We start from the raw sequence: 26,638 nt of genomic DNA, 5'->3' as shown, positions 1-26,638 counted from the left end.
GTGTTGCCGTGGACGGTTGTTTGTGGTGTTGGGTGGGGTTGCTGCCGCTGAGGTTCAAGGTTTTCTCAATCTTTTTTCCTCTGTTCTTTCGCCAGGTTGCTTGTTAGTTTTTAGTTGTTATTAGCTTTGTTTTAGTTTAATTATGATGATTTTGTTTATGATGTATGTTTTGTTGCTTGGGTTGTTGTTGCTTAATAGATCTCTTTCTCTGATTAGTCTTGAGTTAGAGTTTCTTAAAGTAGTTCAAGTTATGGAAGTTATCGAAGCCGTGGTCATGGTCTTTGGAGCCTTGTTGGTGGGTATCGAGGGTTGTGAGTTTAAGCAACCCCTTTTACGTTAGGTGGGTGGTCCTACTAGTAGTCTTGTCGGGGTGTGATTGTGTTCCCCTGGTAGTTAAATTAGTTCTCCGGGGAGGGAAGTTATTTGCGCAGTTAGATAGGTTTTCCTGCATATGGAGTGTGCAGGAGGAGAGTGGTTTAGAGGGAGGAGTTTGGTTTGCAGGTCTTGTTGCTCGTTCGTGGGATGATATGGGCATTCAGTCAATTGCTCTCATCCCTTGGTTAGTTTGGGTGATGACGAGGTCAGTCATCGCTGTTAATCGATATCTTGAAGGAGGCTACCCATCTTTAATGTTTGGGTTAAGCAAAGTCCTCCATGTTCTTGCATTCTCCGTTGGTGGAATTGCAAGAGGAGAAACTGCATTTGGATGCACGGTTTCTCATAGAGTCATTAAGGTATATGACTCTACAGGTTTTGTTCCCAGGCTCCTAGGATGCAGTTATATTTTTCGTTCCCTAGGAGTGGAATGGTGTCACAGGTCGGTTTCTCAGCAACAGGATGCATACTTTAGGTTTGTTCGTTTCCCAACATTTTCCACTAAGAGTTCCCTTCGCTTTCAGTGCCAGCTCGGGTTCTCATCAATGTTAGTGATCTGCGCTTTTGGTTCATCTCGACTGCTTCGGTTCATTTGGCTTCTCTTGGTCCACTTTTTGGATGTGGTTCGGTTTTTATGGGGGTCCGGGCTCTACAGTTATTGGTTTGTTGCAAGACCATGTCAATGTTTGGTTCTCTTCGATCTTCCTGTAATGGTACTTAGTGTGTGTAGGTTGTTAAATGTTCTTGTTTTAGTTAGTGTTAGGTTGTAATTCTGTTTTTCTTTAATAGTATCTTTTGTCAAAAAAAAAAAAAAAAAAAAACTAATGAATTGTAAATGTAGTATTTACTGTTAAATATTAATTGGTACTATATAAATCATTTACATGACAACTAAAAGGTTGTGGATCGAATTTTAATGACGATTAAAACTACATTATCGAGGTTGTGACAATACGTGATGCCATATTACCATGTCTTCTTTCATAAGGGAGGGTATGACGACCGTGACGTGTGACGTGGAAGTGTGTTGTTTGCTTGAGTTTTAGGAATAATATAGGTGAACCAACAATCTACCAAACAAAATACGGAGTAGAAGTCTATATACGTAATGTATAAGGTTGATAAGGAATATTATAATTATATATTGTAATACATAAGTCTGTGACAAATTGACGTATTTTGATTGTGTTTACCTTATATAACACCAGTAAAACATGGTATGAAAATTCTTAAGCCAATGAGTCTATTCATAATATCTTTCGCTTCAATGAACCTTCGTTTTAAAAATCTTAAATACCCTGAAAATTTCGTTGTGAGCAAACAAGCTCACTACGTGTAAAGACTTGGGATTATGTTACTTGGACCCGAGAATCCATATGAGATCCACCATCCACATTCCACATACGTTTCCAAGTGTTATAGTTCAAACTTATGCAAGTATTACTATTATCCGTATTACCAATACGACTATACCCATGTTAAAGTGTCGAGGATCCGCCACCGAGGTAAAATGAAGAACCCGAGTTGGGTTGTAGCAGGGTTCATCATCCCTTCTAATTCTACTATCAATGTGCTGGAAAACATGCAAATCCTAAACTTGAAATCACATTTGTTATGCAAGTTAAGTTCTGTTGCTCTAAATACTTCCATCATACCCAGTTTTCTGCGAATTCTTGTGTTCTCAAACGATAATATGGTGCTTCTCTTCTCTGCGGCGCCAAAATTAGTTATGGGCAATATTTCCCATGCCCAATATGGCGGTTTCTTTTGGTAATTTTTAATCTTTAAACTTTATTTTTTATTTATATTTTCATGAACAATTTTTATTTTCTAGTAGTGTATAATCTGTGTTGCTTTTAATTGCAATTTTGATATTTTTATCATAATTTTAGTTTAGATTTAAGAAATATTGGAATTATTTGTGGGGTATTTGCATTTAGATTTTCAATTGCATGAACTTGTGAAATTGTGTGTGAGAATAGGTTTTGAGGTATTCTTATTGGAGTAGTGAATCAATTATTTCTAAATTTGGGGATCGGTAGTTTTTGTGTTAGGAAATGGGACTTTTCAGAGATCATAAGATGTTGATAGATGTGTAATTGCCGGAGAATTATTGGTAGGGATACTTTCGTAGCGGTATGAACAATTTGAATCTCGGTTGGGCTTATTTTTCCTTGAGGGAATCCCTTTTGAATGAAGAGTTTTGAATTTTACCATAAGAGTCACACGGCGAGGAGCTTTCGTGTGGCTTTTGATTTTGGATTCCACCATTGTGATCACTTATATGGGCAATCTTTGTTAGATAGCTTTTCTGATGTGAATATGAAGTTATATGCATACCACATGGGAACTATAGATTGATTTCTTTGGGTTCTAATTTTTAATTAAGTCTATCCATTTTTGGGAATTCAACCAACTTTAAGGAACTTAAATCATTTTCATTTAAAAAAAATGTTTAGAACTTAAATCATTTTAAAGAAATGTTGTATTTTTATCTTCATTGAAGCTGGCCATTTCCTCCTCGTTTGTGGAGTTTGTGGTGAAGGGCAGAATGACTTCAATAATAATACTAAGTTCATGTAGGTGGCAACTTGGATGTAATGATGGATTAGTTTGTTGCCACTTTATTTGGAGATTTCCCAGTTTATGTAACTGGTTTGCATGGGTAGCTGTTGATGTAGGGTAAATTATCCAATAACTTTAGATAAAGATTTCATTAGACAGCGTTTTGAGGTGATTCTAGCATTCAACACTGACTATGTCAGTGATTGCGAGTTTATTTCTTGTAGAGACACTCTGTTATAAATCAGCTTAGATTAACCACCAGCCAAAAAGAAGAGATTAAGGACTGATAGGGAGATTAAAGGAAGAGAAAAGAGATTTGGGGAAAACAAGTAAATATATGACTGGATAAGGTGTCGGATCACCAATTGCATCCCTGCCAATCTATTGAGAGGAATGGCAATCTCCCAAGACTACAGAATAATGACTCCACACAACATTCAACACAATACCATATTTCCATCTGTCTCCAATTAGCTCTATTTATAGAGCTGTCCCTCTCACTACCCAATCCACTGGATCATAATGCAACTACCTAAATTGACACTTCCTCTAATATCAATTCATAGGACTCTCTCATGGAAGAAAAAAAAAAAAAACACATTCTCATTTTGAGCACGGGAGGTACATAAAGAGTCTGCAAGATGTTTTTGTTTGTTGTTTTTGTCTGTTTGATTTTATTTTTTTGTTTTGTTTTCTGTGGAGTAATGTTAGTAACCCTACTAAGTTTCTTTCCTGAAGACTGTCTTAGATAGACAATTAACTTATTTTAGCCCCCTCACTTTAAAAGTGAACTGAAATTGTTCTCTCCTTGGATGTTATAGGTTGCTCTACTTAACTAGGATGGAGGTTGTTAGGAGTATGTCGGGATCATTAGTTTTCCTGCTACTATTGTGGATCACCTACTGAGTAACCATGTAGCTTTTTCCATGCGGGAATTATTTTCTGTTGTAGATGTCTACTGCTTTCCCAGTTATTGTTTGGTTGTCTCTACTTGGAGTGTAACGCTTTAGTTTTCAAGGTAAGGCTCCAAATTTGATAAATGCCTCTATTCTTGAGTGATTTATTATTTTTAATTGGCATTTGTTGATACTGAATATGATAAATCAGTAATTGATATATCGGGAGTGTTAGTAATTGATTTATCGAGAGTGCACACTGGCTGATACATCTGTTTCTCATGACTCTGTTAATTTCATTTCAGAAAAAGATTCAATGGTTGATTTGTGACATAAACATTTGATGCTGCTGACCTGTTAATTTCCAACGTTTGTTTTCTTTGTTATTCTGCTGCAGTTGTGTTATCAAATGGAACGTTTTCCATTTTGGATTATGAATCAGAAGGTGCTGCCTTTGGTACTACTCTTATTTCACACGAACCAGATTGCTGATTCACAATATTTTTTACCTGAAGGAATTAATCTGGTATGTCACCCAGTTTTTCGAAGCCATAGCATTTTTGGCTGCTGATTTTTTTGTTTTGTTTTGTTTTGTTTGTTTTTTTTTTTTTTCTTTTTTCTTTTCTAGTTTATATTATGGTGGTTGATTTGATATCATTGTAGGTGGATGAAAATCAAGGGGAAGGAGGAAGAGAAAGATGCCTATAAATTAATTGGTAATTTTCATGTACTGCATATGTGTCTCTGATTTTGTTAATAATTTTTATTTTTTTCTTTGGCTGGGTAATAAGTCATGCAGTGGGTGTATGATGAATTAATCTAATTGTTTGCTGGATCAATCCAAAGTTTTTTTTCTAGGAATGCTTGAAAGTCAAATCAGTAAATATGATTGAAAATGAATTCAGAACAACGATATAGAATTGCTAGAACAATTGCCAAAATTTGCAGAAAACTTGTGTTGTAATATCATTTTGGTTAGAAGGTTACTTAAGGGCTTCAAATCGCATTACAATAAGAATGATTTTAGCGACTGCAAGATAAGGATACCAACCCTCATCAGTTCAACAAATGGCCAAGGGCCTCAGGTTCTTGCATATAGTAATTTTCTATGATCTGAAACATGATCAATTGTTATCAGCTAAAGTGCTATATGTAAGCTGGTACATATCACTTTTTCAGCTCAACAAACCAATATTGAATGTAATTAATTGTTTTATAAATGGTTGATATTGTCAAATTTGATTGATGTCTGACTCATTCATGTCGTGTTATTCACGCTCCTTTTGAGCGATATTGCGATAAAGTAGTGCTTTGTGATGCATTAAAGCTACCTTGGTCACATTTGCAACCACAATCTCAAAACCTAGGCTGAGCTGTTGATTGTAAAAGTAGTATCACATATTGTCACATAGGTTTCCGTTATATCCTTTTAAGGTTAAGTAGTAGTATCTGCTATTAGTGTGAACATAATCATGGAGCTAATTGCATACCATATAAAGCCATTGGCTGTTAATGTTGTCCTTATCTTTGCTTAGACAGCCCCTCCCCCTTCTTTCACGCAGTTTTTACGTTATATTTGAAAAATCATGATTCTTTCCATAAATGCTTTGTCATTACTGAAACTGCCTTTACATTGAGGCTTTGATAAGTGGGTGAAATCTGTATTTGCATTTTGCTCATTCTTTTGTTGGTTCTCCCCTTTGTTTTGTGTGATTTTTTTTCCTTCTGCAAATTTGATGGCTCCAAAAGGCGAGAAATGCAGTTTCTGTCACCAATATACGAGTACACCCCGAAAAGGATGGCGTTTAAGGAATTTTACCTACACAAAGCTTTGTGGTCCTTGCTTGTAAGATTTAGTGTTGATTCTTGAATACTGGAATCTAACCTTATGAATTTGTTGTTTTTCTGCTAGATCGCTTAATTAGGGCTTTGATTGATTGATTGGTTGCTAGATCTCTCAATTAGGTTTTATCGTTTTACAATTAGGTTAATCATCTGCATCTGAGAATTTATCCTTGTCATTTCTTTTCTCTCTTATTTCTGTTCTATTTGTTGATCTCCTCATAACTCATACTTTTAATATTCATATAGTGGTTTTGCTGGTTTACATATGCAATTTTATCCATAACACCTCATTTAGTTTAGTTTAGTTTAGTTTTATTTTATTTTATTTATTTTTTAATCTATTTATCTACGAGGTCATGTTTTCTTGTATTGCATGTATGTTGTTTTGTTTATAGATAAAGGGTTTGCTGGAGCTTTTTGCCTGGGATTGTCAAAATTTACTGGAGAGGTAAAAGAAATTCTGTAAGGAAGTGTAAGTGATATACAGGGAGAGTTTAGTTTTTCTGTTGAAGAAAAGAAGCAACGCAAGGACAAGTAAAATGTTAGACTCACTGCTCTCCATCTAGTAAATTTTAGTGCAAATTCCACTTAAGTTGTAAAGCTCAATTGCAATGAAGCTTTAATTAAATTTGATGATTGTACTTGTTAAGTAATGAAAGATGGCAGTTGTCTTAATTGCGCTGTCACATATATATGGTGATGACAGTGATGATGAAAATAATGGAATGTGCTCTCTAGAATGTTTATTGTCTTTTTCCAAGGGATTTGCCACCACCAGGCTCAAAACCTTAGCTCATTGCTGCTATTGCATAATTAGGCCTTTATAGAAGGATAGTACTGTAAAAATAAGACAGAAGGGAAGAGGGTGTTTGCACTGTCCATGTATAAGGTGTCTAGACTATAATCTTCATTTAGGGGCTTCAATTGATCCGACAAGGGCTAGGGGATCAGTTTGTTCTAAAGGGTAGAAGATTTAATTGTTGAAGTAATTATTTTCCTACCTTTTGAGTGAGTTCTTTGGAAGGTAAATCGTAATATCTTGGTGTATCTTCATGTGGTATACTGGAGTAGTGTATTGAAACTCTGTTGTTTAGGAGCAAATAATTTTACGTAAATTTATCTTTGGACATTACTGATATCTTAGTACTTAGTACATACTCTAATTTTTTTAGTGCATGTCAATGTGACGCGTTTACGCTTTACAACCCGTCAACCCATTGACATGATTTGTCACATGTGAAGAAGAGTGCAATGGCTAATAGAATAATAGGTCCACTGTTTTTGCATGGGCATTATTATTCTAAAGCCTCTAAATCTTTGTCATCCTCATTGTGTTTCCGACTTACTGCAGAGTTGACCATACATTCGAGACCTTAACTATGTATAAGTTTGGCTTTTGGGACCTGAATTCTCTTCTTTTTCTCAGGGTTTTTTTTTTAATTTTATTTTATTTTTATTTTTTTTTAATTTTTTGGGTGTTGTTAAGGAACCTCTGAAGTTAATTTTTTTTAACATCCATTAGTTTTTATTTATTTTATTTTCTATTTCTTATTTCTTAAACTATCTCCTCTAAAATATTAACAGGCGACTTTTTTTTTCTCCCTCCTTTCAAAAGTATTTTTTTCTTTTTTCCTTTTTTTTCCCTCCTCAACTCATTCCACTCTAAATGCTCAACAACCACGTACCTTGATCGGATGGAATTATCTTGGGACTTTGGCGGAAAGAAGATACATTGGTGATCGGGATTTTATCTGTGAGTTTGAATTCAGGGCGGAGTTCTGATAACAACTTAGCTTTGCAACTGTATATTTTTTTTACAACAAATTCTTCTTTTTCTTTTGGTATTTTAGACATATTAACTACAGAATTAGATCCACAAAAAATTGGTTTCATTGTTGTTTTTGCTCCATATATTTGTGAAAGTTGGGGCTATATATGGAAGGGTTGTTGGTCAGTAGTAGTGATGGCGACTTGGGGAGACAGTTAGAATGGTGGTAGAAATAAGTGGGTGAAGGCAAGCACAAGATATCCCGGGTTCCTTGTCCAAAACACAAGATATTTGGAAACTACATTTTGCTACATACTTATTCCATTTCAAACAACGTAGGGGCAAGCACAAACATTGAGGAAGCCATGTGATGAGGAGAGAGATAGAGAGACTTATGTGATGAGAAGAGAGATAGGAAGAACCAAGCAACAAATAAAGTAATGTTGCATTTATTTTGGAACTAGCGAAAAGGGCAGTGTTGCAATAGTAATGGATAGGAGGAAGTATGAACCGTCTCATCCTATAAAGGGAATATTTTATGTATACATAAAAAAAGTTGCATGAAGATGCATGGTTAGGCATGATGGAGAACAAAGCAGGTCTAGCTGAATTGATCGATATAGGTCTTATCTCATACTGACAACAGTGACAAGCCCTACTTCCCCCTTTCACTTACTATTCTATTTCTTCTTAAACTATAAAGAGGCCAGCACCTAGCCATCCTTACTAACTACCGGACACTTTATCTTTACTATATAAAGGAAACAAAGTTTGTTAACGAAATAGTGAAGCAGATGGAACCAAAGATAATGTTTACCCCAAGAATGGTACAGAAAAATATCCCCCAACATAAATCATCCCGGTGCCTAATTAATTTTCTGTTCTTGCTGATACCCAAGGTTCAATTTTTCCCTCCATTCCAGATCTTAGTGTCTGAACTCTGGAGTAGATGCTTTTTATTGAGTCAACTAGCTTCAAACAACATGGCTCGTGCTGGCTCATTTGGTTTTTTGTTATTCAAAATTATTACTTTCCCTTGTTGAACAGATTGTGATAGGATTTCAGCAGTATGCCAGCATTGCTGAGAGTTTGCTGCTCGTCCCTCTCTCCGCTGTCTTCTTGAAAAAGCTGGATGTCCAGTAATTTAAAATTTTGACGTCTGTGGATTGTAACTAGTAATATATGGTTGTGGGATTGACCTGATCAGTATAAGGATCTACACAATTGTTTCGGAATGTATCATGGGGCTGGAAGAGAACTTACAATAGTCAGATACATGTATGTATAGCTGTGGTTGTTGGTAGATTTGGTTATATTTCAAGTGACTAATTCTTCATAAATGATGAAGTGTGTAATAGACTAGTACTTCTACTGTAAATTGAAAGACAATAAATGAGGAAAGGTTGGCTATTTAATTGATGAATTCACGAAACAGGGGATACAATAGCAACTTTAGGTTGCAAGTCTCTTAAGCAACTTGAGGTTGCAAATCTCAATGGTTTCTTGGCTAATTTTCTGGATACTTGCTTCTACTTCAATTACAATACTTATACTAAGGATTACTAGTGGTCTTACTAGACCTTAGGGAGATTACATGTGATACATTACTAATATGGAAAAACCATAAATGAACAAAGCTAAAGTTGATTGCCCTCTTTCCTTTCCATCTTCTTAATTAATTTTGTCACTAGCTCTTTGTTGTTAGTGTTGACTCAAACCTCTTCAAGCTTCCTCCTTTCTTGCTGCTGCTGAACCTTGTGCTTCATTAGTCGCGTCTTGACCATCCTTGACCATAGAACATTTATTGACTTGTGGCTTGTTGACCTTAGACCTTCGGTTATAAACCCGTATGGTTGTGGGTCGGGTTATAGGGTCGTCCATCACAAAGTGATAGCTTTATATGGTATTAAAGAAATAAGAGAAGTGTAGGAGTTTTAAAATAGTTCATATGTTAATGGAACTAAATGATAATTATTGTTTGTAAAACATTTTATAAGCTAGAATAAAGGTTGTAGGTGTGTTATGTAGTGACAAGAGACTCAATTTTTTAATTTTATATTTTTTTTTTATTATCAAGAATAGTGTCTAAATGCCTATGGCCCAGGGCCCACACAAGGGTGATTTTCCGGAGTTTTTATCTTAACTGTCTGATGAATGATCATTACATCTTCTACCAGTCTAATTTCCTGGTATTTTGTAATGTGTGACTTATGTACTTGGTAAAGACCTTAGGAATATAACAGGATATCAGTGTTCACCTGACAAGCTTGAAAAGGTGCATTATGGCTACTTGATTATATGTTATCAAGTTTGCTATAGTGGACAACTATCCATTATAACTTAAATTACTTTTCATGTATGCTTAATATGTCGTGATAACAATCATGATGTTGCAATAGCGCCATGTGCAGATGCTACGCAGCATTTTGCAGCCATCATGGTGTGCATTGGCAAGTTTGGAAATTTGACTTCAGCATTGTATTCTGAAGTTACAGAATTTGTTTCTGATATAATACTTGAAAGTATACTTTTTTTGATTTGATATTTTTAGTTTGTGGAAATTAAAACTCAAAGGTTATACACATTCTAAATAATGTGTTTAAAGGTTCTTACGAAGTATGTGTAGTTCAACCATATCATTCACATAATGGCTGTGGTGATATATCTAAATGGATAATGTGGTAATATAATTTTCTATAAATGGGTGCAGTGGTGTGAATTTTAAACATGTGCCAGGAGGACCTTAAATTTATTTCGTATTGATACCATTGACAATATTTTCTAATCTATACTCAGTAGAATGGTACACTTTTGGACAAATTCTGTTGAAATAGGCTGTGATGTATGTTTCAATGTACCGCTTGCCAAGTAACATTGGTACAAGCTATACAAGTTTGGTCTTTCTTTTCCTTAGAAAGAATCTTGGTTGACATCCTTTGACATTAGGGAAAGCGTCTGATAAATGTGTTTTGGAGCTCAATCTTTGTTGGGATTTGGTAATTTTTTAGATGTGGAAAAAAGTACCTTTAGTGTGGTATATGAGTTAATTCACTAGAATATAGTCATCTCCAATAATGAAGATATGGAAAGATTTGCGGCTCTTTTAAAGTTGTAAGTATGCTTTTTTCTATTAATATTAATGGATATCAAATTATCAAGTTAAGTTTTCCATCTTTAAGAGTGAACTTGTCAGAAGAACTTCTTGGAAGCCTCCCCTACCTGAATTTGTTAGGCTTTGTTTTAGCAGTTCAAGGCATAATGATGGTTGATTGGCTCTGGGTTTTATTTTAAGGGATAATCTGGGGAAGATGCTATTGGGGGGCTCCAATTCCATTTCTTCGCTTTTTTCTAACTGAGGCCTTGGCTATACGAAAGGATATCAAAGTGCCAAAGCAACCATTTTATTGGTTCTTCTAAGTTGGTCATCATGAAAAAGTTTAATAGGTACTACTGTACTAGTGGGAGATACATTGTCACTTGTGATGTGGAAATAGATCTATAGTATTTTGGGAGCAACAAGGTTCTTCATTTCTCTAGGAACGCGAAAAAAGAATGCCAGGATCTTCGCTATCTGTTATAATTCTTGTTAATCTGTTATTAGCCTAGGTTTTCTTTCCAGAAACATGGTTTACCTAGGTGACAACTTGATGACATTTTTCTCTTTGGATAGCTAGAACGTTACTTTTGGATTTGTTGATGGGTTCTTTTCCTTGATCACTTTTTTTTTTCTATGCATCTTAGTTGTGTAATTCTGACTCTTCTTTTGATAACATTGTTTTCTACAAGCTACAAAGCTTGAGGTTGGAAATATTTTCCTTCTGTGTACCATTTTTTGCTATCTCATGTCTCAATTTATCACAATAAATGGTAATCTATGCTTACTTGACCACTTCATTTCATGTCAAGTATCCTTGTCAAAAGAACAATTTGGCATGGGTATGGATGTTTGACACTTGGCTTGGACTAAAATAGAGCTAGATACTTGTAGAATGTAAGAGTTTGACACTTAGAGAAAAAGTATGTCCTGCACTACTAGAAAGGTTTGATTAACACAGGTCAAGGAAAATGATGTACCCAAGACATTGACTTAATTATTTGTACCATCTTCTTCAGAAAGCATATAAAAAGGAAAAATGACTTGTATCATGTTCTCACAGAAAACATATATAAAAAGAAAAAATTAAAAAAAATAATGAGGACTGCCACTATCACTTCGCCTTTGTAATACGAAGTATTAGTTTTACTGTGTAGACTATCCTTTTGGTTGTCTTATGGCTGTTTAAGAGTGTTGAATACATAATTTATAGTTTTATAAACTGTTCTTCATTGCAGTTTTGCTTATAGTGATGGAAGTTTTTGCCAAAAACATCATAGACATGAAGATGGATGGAGACAGTGTGATGTATGTGAAAGGGTAAGCTGGAAAGTTCTTGTTTTTTTTTTCTAGTTTAATTATGGTTATTGATCACAAGATTTGGTTTATTTGCTGGAGGAACTGCTAATGGGATCTTAACATATAATATTTGTTGGCAGAGAGTTCACTGTGGATGCATTATGTCACTCCATCTATTTGAAACAAATGACACAAGTGGTGTAACCTGCAAGAAATGCCTTGATAAAATGAGTCGTGTGGTATGATATGATTCCCATACTATTAGCCTTTTCATTGCTTCCTATTTTCGAGTCTCTTATATTTACAATTCATTAGAATCTTTATATGTATGATCTAGATGATATTTTTTTGCGTGCTAAGAGGAGTTAAGATTCTTATGTCCACTTATATTGGCATGGTCATAGTTAATAAATTAAGCATTCAGCAGAGTGATAGGTATACATGGTAACGGTAATTGTAAATCTTTGATTCAATAGATGCACTCTGGAAGTATGTGGATTTGTAAGTTATCATTAAATTTGTTTTCCTCAAAACTACATAGAAAGCAAAGAAAATATCTTTCCATATGGTATTTTGACTTCCAAAATTGGAAAATGCTTCAGTTTGGAGTTTGAACCTCACATAAAATACTAGAGAGGGGGAGATACTAGGAGAGGGGATCCCTCTTTGTGTTTTTGGTAACTTATGTGAAGGAACAAATGCTAGAATCAGATAATCTTAAGACCTGAAGGGTTTTCTAAATTGGCTAAGGAGTTAGGTAGTCTCTATCTTCCCTTTTATCAGTGTCATATGAACAGAGTAATAATACCCTCATCCCTCCCTCCTCACACAATCACTATTTTGTCCCATCTACAATCACCCCCTCCAAGATAAATTTTCTTTACTTTGATAATGTTTACCCCCTTAATTAGTAATCACCGATCCAAGCATGCTCGAGTTGACTTTAATACATTTTCTTATTTTGCAAGTACTCCATGGTTTTTAGTTTGTAACTGGCCTATTTGAGTCGAAAGAAGAAATGCCACCCTTTTTTAATTTTTTTTTTTTTTTATTATTCTTATTTTCTTATCTTGCTGCTGCTGCTGTTGTTATTTATACTTCACTCTTTCCTATAAGGACTCAACCAAAATAAATCTCACAATATTTTTAGTTAAATTTCTCATATGAAGTAGGGAAACAACTAATGCAATAATCTTGTTTAAGTAGCCCTGAACTTTCTTCTGCGTTAGTAACCTGACTAATGTGGTGTTACCATGAACTTTTTAACTTATGTGAAAACTTTTTTTTAATTTTTTTTTATTTTTCTATATTTATTAAACTTCCTCCCTAATTTTTAGTTATTTATGAAAGGACACCATGGCTTATATAGTGTTTCTTGTAACTCCAATTTTTTTTCAGAATAATCTAATGCGAGCAAGTTGTTTGACTAACAATGCCATTATAAACATAGGGTAAGAGTAAGAGAGTCCAACTAAATTACTTGTTAAAATCAAATCATTAGTCAATTTGAAGCGCTGGTATTGTGCCCTAGAAGAATATTGCAAAATGAAGCTAGGAAATTGGTTTGATCTATCGCTGAACCACAATAAATGAACTTTCCGTGAGATCCTTGCTGTCATGTCCGTATAAGTAATAAGTAAATAACTACAAATCTTCCAAAATTGCTCCCAAAACATGAATTTTCCGGTCGATTTCCATTTTGAAAATTTGCATATTCCTTTTATTTATTTATTTATTTATTTTTTATTTTAAAAAAAAAATCTAAATTAGTTTGGGTTCTATCTCTTTAACACAGAATTTTCTTGATCCAGGACATGCGTGTTTTACTGTAGGACAATCATCTAGGTTTCTCCCTTGTTAAAATATCACATGGAAAATGAGTTGGATGGGATGATGGAAACTTAAATTCTGGGTGCCCGAAGTTTTTTCCCCTCGATAATGATTCTAATTGTAAATATTCAAGATAAGAATATGATTGAGTAGGACATATAATTTTAAAAGGAAGTAACCATAGGAAATGAAATCTGAATATAATTCTGCGGCTATTAAATATTTTCCTTGCGTGAATAGGTATTGAGATTGACCTCCAAAGAACCAAATTAGAAATTGTGAGCTTATGTTCCATTGAGTTAATCGCTTTCAAGCTCAAAAATAATAAATAAGCTTCAAGCTTTCTCTTTATAGGATTTGAATCGCTGCTAAGTTTTGTCTTTTATCATTTTTATATCTAATGATCATGGGCCACTTAGATAAAATCACTGTCATTTCCTATATCATACCAAGTAAGTCATGTTTGTTTTGGCATTAATTAGGATATATCTCAGTTCTTATAGCACTTTAAGTCTCTCTCTGATATCCTATATATGAAGATCTCATATCCTAGTGTGTGTGTGTGTGTAATACAAGAATTTTGAAGCTTTCTTCCCTCCCATGATAGCGTTATTATCTATATAATTTAGATGGATTTTGGATCAAAATTTTGAAGCTTTTTTCCCTCGATAGTCTTATTATCTATATAATTTAGTTGGATTTTGGTGCAAAATTTTAGGTATCAATTAGAGGCACGTCTTCTTCAACTTTGGACGAATGTTGCACTGGTAATTTCTAATCTCTGTGTACTTCACAACCTAATGGTGTATTGTTGTGTGTGCATATGCTACATCAAGGCTTAATAGATCTGTTGTGATGCTTTTGTTGGACTCCAGACTAACCCTAATCTTGCCTCCTTTTTTTTCTGTTCTTTTCAGGATTAGATCTTTTGGCAACCAGTGCTATTGAGTACTTCGTTGCAGACCCTACTATCTCTGCCGAACCCACCAACGCTAGGGATGTCCTTGCTGACCCCACCACTGCTAGGGTTGTCTCTGCTGATCCCACCATTGGGGATGCCCCTGCCGGCAGTGAGGATGATCATAATTCCATCACTATCATCAGGGATGCCCCTGCTGACCTTGCCATCAAGGATGCCCATGCTAACCTCGTCACAAGGGATGCCTCTACTGGCAGTTCCATCATCACGGATGCTGCCTTTGCTGACCCTGCCACTGGCGATGTCCCTGCCAACCTAGCCATCATTGGGGATGTTGTTGACCCCTCCATTCCCGCCACCATCAGGGATGCCCTTGCTGACCCTGCCAACACCAAAAATGCCCCAGACCCCGTCATCATAGGAGATGCCCATGTTGCCCCCACCATCACCAGGGATGCTCCTAGGGATGCCATTATCGGGGATGCCCCTACCACCATCATTCGGTATGCCTTTGCTCTCCCTGACCCCACCATCACCGAGGATGCTCTTGTTGACCCCACCATTACTAGGGATGCTCTTGCTAACCCCACCGTCACCGAAGATGCCCTTGCTGCTCCCGCCATCATTGGAGATGCCATCATTAGGGATGCCCCTGCTGACCCTGTTATCATCAAGGATACCCTTGCTAGCCCTACCACCACCGGGAATGTCCTTGCAGACCCTTCCATGGACGATGCCTCTGCCGATCCTATTGTCAGGGATGCCATCAGGGATGCATCCGTGGACCCCTCCACCATCAAGGATACTTTTGCAAGCTTTGCAATCATCGGTGATACCCCTGCACACCCCGCTATAAGCGATGCCTCTGGGAATGCCATTGTGGATGCCTCCTCCAGGAACCCCTCCATCATAGGGGATGCTTCTGCGGACCCTTCCATCATCAGGTATGCCTCTAATAACCCCCCCATTATCAGTGATGTGGACCACGTCATCGTCGGTGATGCCTCTATCGATCCCACCAATGTCAAGGATGCGGACCCTGTCATTGTCGGGAATGCCTTTACTGACCTCTCCACTAGGGATGACCCTAATTTCCCGGTCGCCGAGGATGTCTCAGTGGAACTTGTCGCCAGGGGTGTCTCTGGGGATGCCTTCAACTTTATTGAAGATGGTGTTGACTTCATCATTCAGGATGGTTTTGCCTCCAACCCTATTGACCTAGCTACCGAGTATGCTTCTGTATACCCTCCTATCATCAGGGATGCCTTTTCTGGTCCTCTCATCGGGGATGCCTATTACCCTACCATTGAGGATACCTTAGCAGACTCTTTCACTGGGATTAATTATGCTTTTTCTTCTGTACACCCGACTATTGGGAATGTCTCTGATGTTACAGACTCTACCATTGGGGCTGTCTTTGACCCTGCTGCCACCTCTGCTATTACCGCTGGGGATGACCTTGTTGCCTCTGCCTCTGACATTGGCAATGGCTTTGACTCTTCTACCTTCAGGTGTGCCAATACTGTCATTGGGAATGCATGTGCAGATCATTCAGTTAGGTATGCATCTTTAGAACATCTGATGTCCTATAGTTCATTATATGCATAATATGATTGATATCCATCTTTGACATTCATGTAGATATTTATGGAGTATATTTCTTTTAAATGAATTATAATGTTTTTGTCTGACATACTAGCATGATATCTAGCCTATATAGGTGGTGAACTAGTGACATTTATAAAATGATAAACATATGTTATGTCCCATTAATTGATGCAGGTGTTTTTTTTGCAATGTTCCTACACATGTCCTTTGTCCTCTTTGAGAAAATTTTTATTAGGCCATTTTTCTTCAATATACAATTAAGAATGCGCAAGTTTGGATTAATTGGTGCCTTGGGCTGAGGAAATGGAAGATGCACTTTGGTGGTATGAGTTATACTAGTCAAACCCTCAAATTGACTCCATCTGAGGACTACAATGTCATCATGTCTTTGCTGCACCTGAAATTTTATCATTTATCTGAACAGTTTTTGGCTAAGACAGAGAATTTGCCCTCTATCAATCTGCAGTCCAAAAAATTGATTTTGGATGTCGAAGGTTCTTCAGTTAGAAGCATGTAGACTATATCTCTTTGTAATCTTGTATGATGGTGATTGGTGGCACCATTAAAGTAAGATGGCGCACAAGCTTGTGTCAGCTAGTGCCATTAGCCTTCTGCTTCATAATAGATTTTTTTTAATTTTTATTATTATTATTATTATTATTATTATTATTATTATTATTTAAAAATATGTTTATAGTCCTGCAGCAAGCTTATGGCAATTGGTTAGAAAGAGTTTTTGCAATCTTCCTGCACCATTTTCATGGCACCTAAATACATTGTAACAAAATTGCAGTATCCTTAGGTTTATAATCTGCATTATCCCCTTGAATGAGTTGGGTCTTGTTTTTTCATTGATCTTTCTGCTCTGTTAACTGAGTTTCTTTTCTGTATGTACTTGGATAACAACATTGTCTTATGTTGTGTGTTATGTTTGAATGTAAGGATTAGGTTTTATTATTCCTGCACACCTTAGCTGTATACAAGTAATTTCCTGTTTTTATTTATTAATTTTGCATTTCTGTAATGTGACCAAGTCTCAAATCATAATCTAAAAATTTTGTGATTTTTCTTGAACTCTTGGTTGCACTTCTATCTCTTCATTTGGGCTACATTGCTTAAACAAGATCTAAAAATTTGTTTACCGTGGAGTAGTCATGCAGGTTTTATTATTTCAGCAGATTCTTTGATTTGTATTTTTGACTCCTCATATGGTAGCTTGAGATATTTGTCATAGTGATATTATGTTTAAAATGTGTTACCTCAAGTTGCCAAGTTCGGCACTTCTCTTACACGGTTTTCTTCAGAGGCATGACTTTTAAACCGAGATGAAGTCAATAACCAAAAAAAGAATCCTTTCATAAGGCAATTATAAATCGATCCGACTTGCATGAAATCATGCATCTGAATTTGGATTCACAGTCCACATCCTTGGGTCTATGTCTGATTAGTTGAAACGTTGGTTTCAGAAACTCGTTTAGCATGGTTGTGAAATGAAACTTATTGATGTTCTGTAGTGGAGTTTAATTTTTGTAAAATTGCCATGAATCTGCTCTATAGTCTATAAGACACTAACGACTAACTCATTTTTGCTGTCATTTTTTCAGTGCTGTATCTGCTAAAGGCCCTGAAGCTCCTGAACCCGGGACTGAATAGTGAGCTTAGAAGCCCTTGGTGCATCCTCAGGCATATGCTTCTTTGTGCCGATTGTTGGGTCAATTCTTAAATATGAATAGCATAATTTATATATATATATTAAGAAAGAAAAAAAAAAAAACCCTCCATTAGGTGAAAAAACTTATGCTACTTTGCTGGTTTGTTTTCCTGTTTAGATACACTGTTCTGTTTCATTACTCATTAATATGAGATTGGTAACACCTAAAATTTTATTTTGGACCTACAATTTTGTGTTTTTTTTTTTTTGATGCCTCTTTTGCTTCTTATTAAACTTCCCTGCAAGTGTCTTTTTTTTTTTAAAAAAAAAAAAAAACTTCCCTGAGAGTCTGCGACCCTGCCTTAGCTCTTCCAATTTCCAATGGTATATGTTGACTTGGGAAGTGGATGTGACATAATTTGTGTACTTTGTGTTGTACTCGGATATGTGTGAGAAGTTCACATTCTTCATTGCTACAAATTGACAATTCTAATTTGAATGGCACGAACTTAGGATCGTGTTCAAATCTACCAACACAATGGATGATAAGAACTTTTTGTTTATTACTCCGTATTTTTTTTTCTCATTTACAAGAAAAAAAAATAACTTGAAACTAGCAAAAAATCTACCTTAGATGCCATGTCTTTTTTTTTTTAATTGTGGAGAATTTCCAGTTATGCCATGATTTGCAGAATTGGAAGCGGAGAGTTGTTAGTAATAAAAAATAATAATAATGATAAAATTCAATTTTAGTCAGTAAGGAATCATGTTTTTCAAATTTCTCAAATTAAAAACCACTAATGTATGAAGTACGAAGAATTAATTTAATATTTCCCTTCAAAAAAAAAAAAAAAGAATTATTGGTTTGCAAAGTAATGATTAAAAGTTATACCAATTGTAAAATGGTTTTACTTGAAAGAAAATAATATCTAAATTTTCATCCTTACCCTCTCCCTCTTTCTCTCGAATATTTTATATCTCACAAATAATTTGAATCTAAAAAATAACGGAAGTAGTATGTAATAACCCGGGACATCGAGCTTAAAAACTGATTACATCTAAAAATAACAGAGGTAGTATGTAATACCCCGGATATCACCCGAGTTTAAAAACTAGAGTAGTTTTGCAATTTAAACTTGCTTACTCGTGGAGCTTATATTAACACACATAATAAGAGGGCAAGGGAACAAAAGAAAAATCCAGCCATTACTCATTTCCTCTTCTCTCTCTTCTAATTCTCTCTGCAATTTTTTTTGTGATGAGTTTGTTGGGTCATTGCAATGGTTTTACTGGGAATTTCTTCAAATTTTCAACCCATAAATTTCATGCTCAAACTTATAATGGTCAGTCCAATTCCTATGTCTTTAAATGCAAAATTCTCATTGTATTTGTAAATAATGAAGTTGGGTTTTGGGTTTATTTTGTTTGAATTTAACAAATTCTGCAATAACAAAACTAATCAATTCCGTTTTTTCAGTGGGGAAAAGGGTGCCCATAAACATGTTAAAGAGGGATTCAAGTGTACAGAAATATGAGCAAGATGATGTTTTGATGTCAAAGAATGATTTGAAGAGCAAAGTGTATGCCTTAACGGTTGTGAATTCATTGGCTGGTGAGCCCTCTATTAATCCTTTCACCGGAGTAGCCGGAAACATACGTATATCCCTGTCCGGATTTAGTTGTCACATTACTAGTTCGAATAATTGAATTACATGATTGAGTTACATTATCAACATGACAATTAATTTCTACTATTAATTTTCATTGTTTATATGGTAATTTGAATTAGGAATCATACAATTGTTGATATGACTAGCTAAATTCTATTGAAAAAGCTGTGTCTGGTTCTATTTGTTACAGAATATTTTTTTGTACCCGAGTTAGGTGTACACAAGTTTTTTTTTTTTTTGCTCATTTGATCAATTTTGCTCTTTTGAAATTCTCAAAATGAGCATGAATGGTAAATTGAGCAAATAATACACTTGCATAAACTTATCTTTAGGTGTATTTGGGTACAAGACTGAGGTTCTCTTCTTTCTGATATAATTACCAAAGTTGGGATACTACATTTCCTCATATACAAAGTAGTTTCTATTAGTTATGAAACTCGGGCACACGGAAAGTATGAATTATAGTTGACTAGTAATATGCTCTGTAGTAAGATAGTACTTTAGTAAAGGCATAGAGATTTTGTATTGAATAGTAATGTTTGATGCATTGGTGCTCACTTGCATCGTTTTCTTTTGGACAACTGCAGTAGTTAATTTGCTTGCGATTGACCCAGCAAATGCCATCCAAATGGAGGATATAATGTATGATTTCTCCTCTTTGTTATGGTTTGCACTTTGCTATATCTTTATTTCCTGTATCATACTTGTGAAAAATACATTCAATGAATAAATGATCCATGCTCACTTATAGATAGTCTTACCCCATTTTGTTGAGCATTCGGCTTTGGAAATGTTCATGACTTATATAGTGTTTATCTTGGATACTTAGGTATCCCATAAAACTTGGATACTTAGGTATCCCATAAAATGTAGTTATCCAATTGCCAAAAAAATAAAAGGGGAAGCTCTTCTGTCATCCACCAGTGCTGTTGCTTCTAACCAGTGCTAATTTCTATTAAGTTTAATAGTGATATAAGACAATTATCACTTGAATCGCCTCAACAATTTAATTTAAAGTATCTTGATATAACTGGATTTTATGTTCCTGAAATCTTAAGGAGAGTAAACTAATATATGATGCTAAGAGTTTAGTGCACTTTAGTATACCCATATCTTATAATACAAAGTGCAGTATGTGTTACATCGTAGTTTGCTCTCTAGTATGATATGAATGACCTCAAGGACTAGACTTATTATTATTCAAGACAGGATAAGGCGGCATCTATCTATATGCTAGCCGATGGGACTATTGGAGATTGGTTTGGAGGTCTTCTATATTCAGCTGGGCAACAAGCCAATGAAGCTGTTTTGGATCAGTTGTCGGCTCTTAGTTTTACAAGGTAATTGTAATTTTGTCTTATGAGCTGCATATAGTATGTTTGATATCGTGATCATGCCGTCGTTTTTTAACTTCTGTTGTTTTTACCTACTCTTTTATCAGTCTGGCTGTCATTTTTGGAGCTGGACTGGTAACCAGCCTTTCCCCTTGTACACTAAGTGTTTTGCCATTAACACTTGGTTATATAGGTAAGCTATTATCTTAGATGACTGTTGTGTCAATTCCTGCTACTTCAATAGATATATTGCTATGTATAATTTCTATCAGAAGTTGATCATATTCATTGAATTCATTCAGGTGCTTATGGCTCTGGAAAAAGCCGTGCACAGGTGATAAATATTTTTTTGTTTTTGTTTTTCTTGTTTTATTACTATTATTATAAATTTAACCTTTTTATTTTTTTATGAAAATGTTGTTTCTTATGAAGAGATTCTCCCACTTTCAAAAAAAACTCTAAATGAAAAAGAAAGTAAAAGCTGAAAGAAAATTAGAACTTTTCTGATGCATTGTAACTTATTCAGTTTTCTAAAATTGATAAGAGAAGAAACTAATGGACATTATCTTCTACTAATTTTACATGAGGTGTATAGTTATTGAGTTGAAAGCCCTGGGTCTCGATGTTATGTGCATAATTTTTTAGGCCATACTTTTTTTAATTAGATTGGTGAAATTGTATAGAAGTTTTCATCTTTTCACCTTTTTATGTTCAGGTCGTTGGTGATTCCATTGCTTTCGCATTAGGATTGGCTACTACGCTGGCACTCCTTGGTGTTGGAGCCTCTTTTGCTGGAAAAGCTTATGGACAAATAGGCAGCGGGTTGCCTTTGGTTGCATCTGGTCTTGCTATTGTGATGGGCCTTAATCTTTTAGAGGTAATGCATTATGTATTAGTGAAACTCTAATCCCGCTTCTTAGTTACTTGCCGACTCCTCTGACATTTATTTCCCCTTTATTGTTTGACATCGCAGATACTTGAGTTGCAGCTTCCATCATTTTTCAATGACTTTGATCCCCGTGCAGCAGCTGCAAACTTCCCCTCGAGTAAGCATTTAGAGCTTTTAGTTTTTACTGAACAGCTGAAGCATATCCCTAGAAATGGCCTGACTAGTGAAGCTATGGGAACTGTTTTTGTGTGCCAGGTGTGCAAGCATATTTGGCTGGTCTTACATTTGCTTTGGCCGCATCACCCTGCAGCACACCTGTACTGGCCACTCTACTTGGTTATGTGGCTTCAACTAAGGTATACTAGATCTTTGATGAAACTCATATGGTGAGAGTATACTTTTTAAGAGGGTGGCATCTTTTAACCTCAGGGTGCTAGTTGATGGGTAGATGCTTACCATGCTAGAATTACTGATGTAATTATTACCATTTTCCACCTCAAATAATTGTGTAAATGGAGCATCTATAAACAAAACATTTTGATGATCAAGTGTGTAGAGAATAAAGTTTGTGGAGTAGGTGCAGCATGATTTTAACTTTCTTCAACCTTGCTGCTTTGATCCTATTTACTATCTTTATTTAACTTGAGAATTTTGTGACAGGATCCTCTAATTGGGGGCAGCTTACTGCTGACCTACACCACAGGCTATGTTGCTCCTCTGCTGTTGGCTGCATCTTTTGCTGGTGCATTGCAGGTACCGCTTTCTTTCCTTTTGATCAGATGCTTGTGAAGATAACCTTTTATTACTTTATTTTATGGTGTAATGAATCTTTGCTTTGCATGCTCATGACGTATGAGTGTTAAATAATGGCTGGTCAATAATTTCAGTAATACCACCTCAATTCACAATTTTTCTTAGTTGACTTTCCACAAATCCCTACCTTATAAAAAGTGGGAAAATACTCTTATGAATAGTGTTAGGACATTTTTAACCCTGAAAATGTTTAATTACCTTTATACCCCCATTAATGTTGTATGAGTAGTTTATGAATAATCAATGTATTTATTTTATTGTAATTTGTTATTATTGATCAATTTCACAACATGGGTTTTATCGTTAATTTAATTGCTCACTTGTCAGTATAATCAATTTAGGATTGCTTTAATTATTCTAACCTTCATAAGTATTTTTTTTTTAAACCTAACCTTCATAAGTATGATTATGAGAGGTTTTGATTTTACATTCTTTCCTATATGAAGCACAAGAAACTATAGAAGCAAGCATTTGTCCAATATAGTGCAAAAGCAACTGTGTTGAAACTGAAATTGATATATGAGAAATCAGGCTCAAGTGTGGGTTGGTGAATCAGTTATATTTTGGACAGTAAGAGAAAATCGATGTCCGTGATTTTGATATAAGTTTACAAGGGTATTGGTTCATTTAAAAAAGTTCATGAAAGTGAAATCCGAAAGATTATATGAGTATTTCTAACAAAAAAAATATACTAGAAGCTAAGACAAAGGTTGGTCAAATACAATAACCAGAAAGTTATTCAAGAGATTGCGGTATTAATGCCATTGAGATAGTTTAGTTAGTTTGGTGACTCTTAAGGTCCAAGCAATAATTACCCAAGTTTTTACTCATTTGAACTGAAGATTAGCTTGGTAGAAATTTGAATTGGGAATGAACTTGATTGACAATTTCACACAGTCAATCACTCAACATCTACTGTTATTAATCCTTGGACCTTATTTCTCCACTTAACTTAGGGTATGTTCTCATTGACTGAATTGAGCTGAACTGAATTGAATGAGAGTTTTGATTAGTTCAAGATTTCAATCTTTATCCAGGGCTCTTGGAGCCTTCTGATCTTGCTACCGACTTAGGACACACTATGTTCGTTGATTCCGAAAGCATTAAGATATGTGAACTGAAGTGAACTTATTAGAGCTGAACTAAACAAAATTGAAATGAATATTTTATGAGAGAAGGAAATTAGGAGCTGAACTGAATTGAACTAAACTGAACTTATTAGAGCTGAACTATACTGAACTGAAAATAATTGTATGAGAACAGACCCTTAGTTTTTGAGGTTACTTGGTCCATTTTGTCCACTACATTTTTTACCGATTCAAGAAAATAACTTCATTATTTTTGTAACTTTAACAAAATAAATTAATGACTTATAACATTAATTTACTCTGTAAAATAAATTATTTACAAGGCAATCATTGTTAAATGACATTTACTGTAATTATTACGATCATAACTTTAATCGATTAAAACTTAAAGTGAGGTGTATTGGTATCTTATATGAAAACAAGAAAAATATAGACATGTGATGTCTGCTAATTGAACCATTTCAATCTGTACTTTAAATATAGCAAACATTTCTATGTCTAGAACTCAATGCTTTATACAACTCCTTCACTAATTCTAGAGTAATTTGCTAAAGTTTTGAGCATTGCTAAGATACATGACATTCAACATATTAATCGCATATGTACAAATAGTTATAATAAAATATATGCAAACATGCATAAGGTATTAAGACTAACTGCAATAACTCAACTTGAAACACTACCTATACCGCGCGCATCGCGCGCGTAGGATCCCCTAGTATTGAGAAAAGTGGAAAAAAAAAAGCCCTCCATTAAGAATAGCTTTTTGCAAGGCAATGCATCAAATGCATAGACAAAGTCCGGTTGAAGAGGCTCATATAACGAATGTCATGGAATAATACCAGGAGCAGGTCATCGTGAAACTGAGGACAATTGTTGAATTACTGAGTGGGTATTGAAAATTTTAAGATTAGTGTAGTAACACAAGTGTAATAGATCCAATAATGGAGGCCCAAGCAACCTGTTGGTATCCTAGATGAAATGGTTTTTTTTAATGCCAATTGTCCTTTCATGCTATCAGGGAATCATGACCTTAAGCATGATCCAAAATAAGGAAACCTAATAAGATCAGCTCATTATCATTTTCTCGGTAAGTTAGCACTAGAATTTTTCCAGAATGAAATGGATCATATAGGATCATTGATAATAATACTCCCTGCCTCATCACCAGGATGACAGCTTGCAATTCAAATTATATCTTGGAAACATTATGGGAAGGTGGCTTATGTGGATGAAAAAAAAAAATGAGAATTTTACTCCATAGAATTTTGATGGACTGACTGAGGAAGTGGCCTCAATTTTGATTGGATTTCCTTTTAAAGGATTAGTGGTAGTACCAATGTGGAGAGGGGAGGTACTTTTGAATATCAGCTTGTCCAATTAGTCTAAACCCTATCAAAACATCAGCCACAAGAAGAGACTGATAAACGTCTAAGTGTCACGAAACCAGAGTAAAAGATGAACTAGTTCAATGTGCTTTAGAAGCGTAAGAGATGTGTTTCCTATGGAGGTTGCTTGATGTTGACTATCACCATACAGACATATTCTTGTTAGTGTTGTCACCATCTTGATCCACATAGCGTCTCCAAATTTTTATCAGCTATGAAGAGTAAGTGATACGCATAGACAGCCATGATAACTTGTCGCTTAATTAGGCCACTCTTATCACTTCATAAACCAATTCTCTCCATTGCATCCCCTCCCACTGAAAGAAAAATCTTAGTGGCTACTAAAGAGAGATAGGTACCTAGCTAACCTTGGTAATGTCAACCATGAGCCCAGGTAGTTGAAGGGATATCTTATGCTTCACTTGGAGTTTGGGGGTGATTCCTGGAATCCCCCAGTGTGTCCCCGTCTCAGAAGGTCGTGTCTGAGAACTATATATAAGATTTGTCTGGAATCCTTCTGCTCAACTTCATTGGTTTAACCTCCAACTGGGAAACTGCTGGGGAATGAGAAATCTACTGATTTAACAGCATGTGTGCTTAATTATACTGAAAACAGTAATCATCTTCAAATTGAGGGCTTCAGATGGTAATAATATACTGAGATTAAACAAATCAGGAAACCATGTTGTAGGAAACCATTTTTCTTTAGGCTAACCACTTGTAGGAAACCATTTACGACTTTAGAGAACTGTGAACTGTGTTGGAAACCATCAACCAATCCCTATGGGCAATCAGGATCTACCCGACATGATAACATAATGAGTTTTCGTTGAACACTTCGCTTTCTTTCCTAAAATACTTCAAAAGGTTTATGTTGAGATTTACAATCATGATTTTCCTTCCATGTTGCTTACCGTCTTATGTATCTGCAGAGGCTGCTTTCATTTCGCAAGTTTTCAGCTTGGATCAACCCAATGAGGTAACCTTCTTTATCTGGAACACAGTTTTTTCAGTTACTCGATTTTCTTTTCCGTTTTGGTCACTTTGTGTCTTGTAGTTTAATATGTGTAGTACAAAGTATCATTTATGGTCTATATCATTTTTTCCAGTTTTCACTTGTATTTACGGTTTCCTCTCTGCTTGAATCTGATTGTGATTGCAGCGGCGCCCTCCTCCTAGGCGGAGGTCTGTATAGTTTGCTGGATAGACTTTTTCCTACTACCACAATGGTGATGTAGGTATCCAGAGCTAAAAGTTAATATTAGATTTGTTTGCAAGAATACATAGTATTATCTTCGTGTGCCAAGGTATATAAGATCAAAGGTGCCAAACGTCGAATCCAAGTTCCTGTACACTGTAGGACATACTAATAGTCAGTTCCAAATTCTGAGTGTGAAACTTAGTTTGTATCAGCTAACATTCTTGAACCATGTATATCCAAGTGTATACTAGTTATAATCAATCCTTACTTTGTCAAATCCTCTGTATATGACAGATGTAGTATCTTTTTCTTAATTAATCCTAATTAATAAGGAAAATCACGTGCTAATGAGATCCCTCAATAATGAGGGGTGGAAAAAGGATTTCTTGTGTTTTGTGCTAGGAC

General features: G+C 35.4%; 2 protein-coding genes across 3 annotated transcripts; both read left to right on the top strand.

Moving 5' to 3' along the window:
* The first annotated feature begins 1,746 nt into the window (after nucleotides 1-1,746).
* Nucleotides 1,747-18,135, top strand: LOC145605190 (uncharacterized). Of its 2 annotated transcripts, XM_081661228.1 has the most exons (8): nucleotides 1,747-2,145; nucleotides 4,234-4,362; nucleotides 4,500-4,552; nucleotides 11,782-11,863; nucleotides 11,983-12,081; nucleotides 14,391-14,439; nucleotides 14,590-16,150; nucleotides 17,804-18,135. In XM_081661228.1, exons 5-8 carry the CDS (start codon nucleotides 12,004-12,006, stop codon nucleotides 17,850-17,852), a joined length of 1,737 nt encoding a protein of 578 aa, XP_081517354.1. In that variant the 5' UTR covers nucleotides 1,747-2,145; nucleotides 4,234-4,362; nucleotides 4,500-4,552; nucleotides 11,782-11,863; nucleotides 11,983-12,003; the 3' UTR covers nucleotides 17,853-18,135. The 2 variants fall into 2 exon arrangements, with proteins under 2 accessions (XP_081517354.1, XP_081517355.1); XM_081661229.1 differs by lacking the exons at nucleotides 1,747-2,145; nucleotides 4,234-4,362; nucleotides 4,500-4,552 and having other exon boundaries at nucleotides 11,400-11,863.
* Nucleotides 18,136-19,022: 887 nt separating this feature from the next.
* On the top strand, nucleotides 19,023-26,510 carry LOC145604636 (cytochrome c-type biogenesis ccda-like chloroplastic protein). Its single transcript, XM_081660540.1, has 12 exons — nucleotides 19,023-19,193; nucleotides 19,328-19,462; nucleotides 20,108-20,162; nucleotides 20,726-20,860; nucleotides 20,962-21,047; nucleotides 21,157-21,188; nucleotides 21,570-21,731; nucleotides 21,828-21,900; nucleotides 21,999-22,099; nucleotides 22,404-22,496; nucleotides 25,965-26,011; nucleotides 26,195-26,510. The coding sequence occupies exons 1-12, from the start codon at nucleotides 19,109-19,111 to the stop codon at nucleotides 26,268-26,270; spliced, it is 1,080 nt and encodes a 359-aa protein (XP_081516666.1). The 5' UTR covers nucleotides 19,023-19,108; the 3' UTR covers nucleotides 26,271-26,510.
* The last annotated feature ends 128 nt before the right edge of the window (nucleotides 26,511-26,638 follow it).

The sequence above is a fragment of the Chenopodium album genome, chromosome 22, assembly GCF_948465745.1.
Source record: "Chenopodium album chromosome 22, dcCheAlbu1.1, whole genome shotgun sequence".
NCBI lineage: Eukaryota > Viridiplantae > Streptophyta > Magnoliopsida > Caryophyllales > Amaranthaceae > Chenopodium > Chenopodium album.
The sequence above is the reverse complement of the archived record's forward strand: the minus strand, read 5'-3'. Positions and strand labels throughout refer to the sequence as shown.

What these genes read in the sequence shown, in the direction of transcription:
- LOC145605190 (XM_081661228.1), top strand. Translation starts at nt 12,004, where the DNA reads ATGTCACTCCATCTATTTGAAACAAATGACACAAGTGGTGTAACCTGC. An exon ending in TTGATAAAATGAGTCGTGTG is followed by an intron (nt 12,082 to 14,390) that starts GTATGATATGAT and finishes GCAAAATTTTAG; the next exon opens with GTATCAATTAGAGGCACGTC. An exon ending in TTTGGACGAATGTTGCACTG is followed by an intron (nt 14,440 to 14,589) that starts GTAATTTCTAAT and finishes TGTTCTTTTCAG; the next exon opens with GATTAGATCTTTTGGCAACC.
- LOC145604636 (XM_081660540.1), top strand. Translation starts at nt 19,109, where the DNA reads ATGAGTTTGTTGGGTCATTGCAATGGTTTTACTGGGAATTTCTTCAAA. An exon ending in TGGGCCTTAATCTTTTAGAG is followed by an intron (nt 21,732 to 21,827) that starts GTAATGCATTAT and finishes TTGACATCGCAG; the next exon opens with ATACTTGAGTTGCAGCTTCC. An exon ending in GTTATGTGGCTTCAACTAAG is followed by an intron (nt 22,100 to 22,403) that starts GTATACTAGATC and finishes ATTTTGTGACAG; the next exon opens with GATCCTCTAATTGGGGGCAG.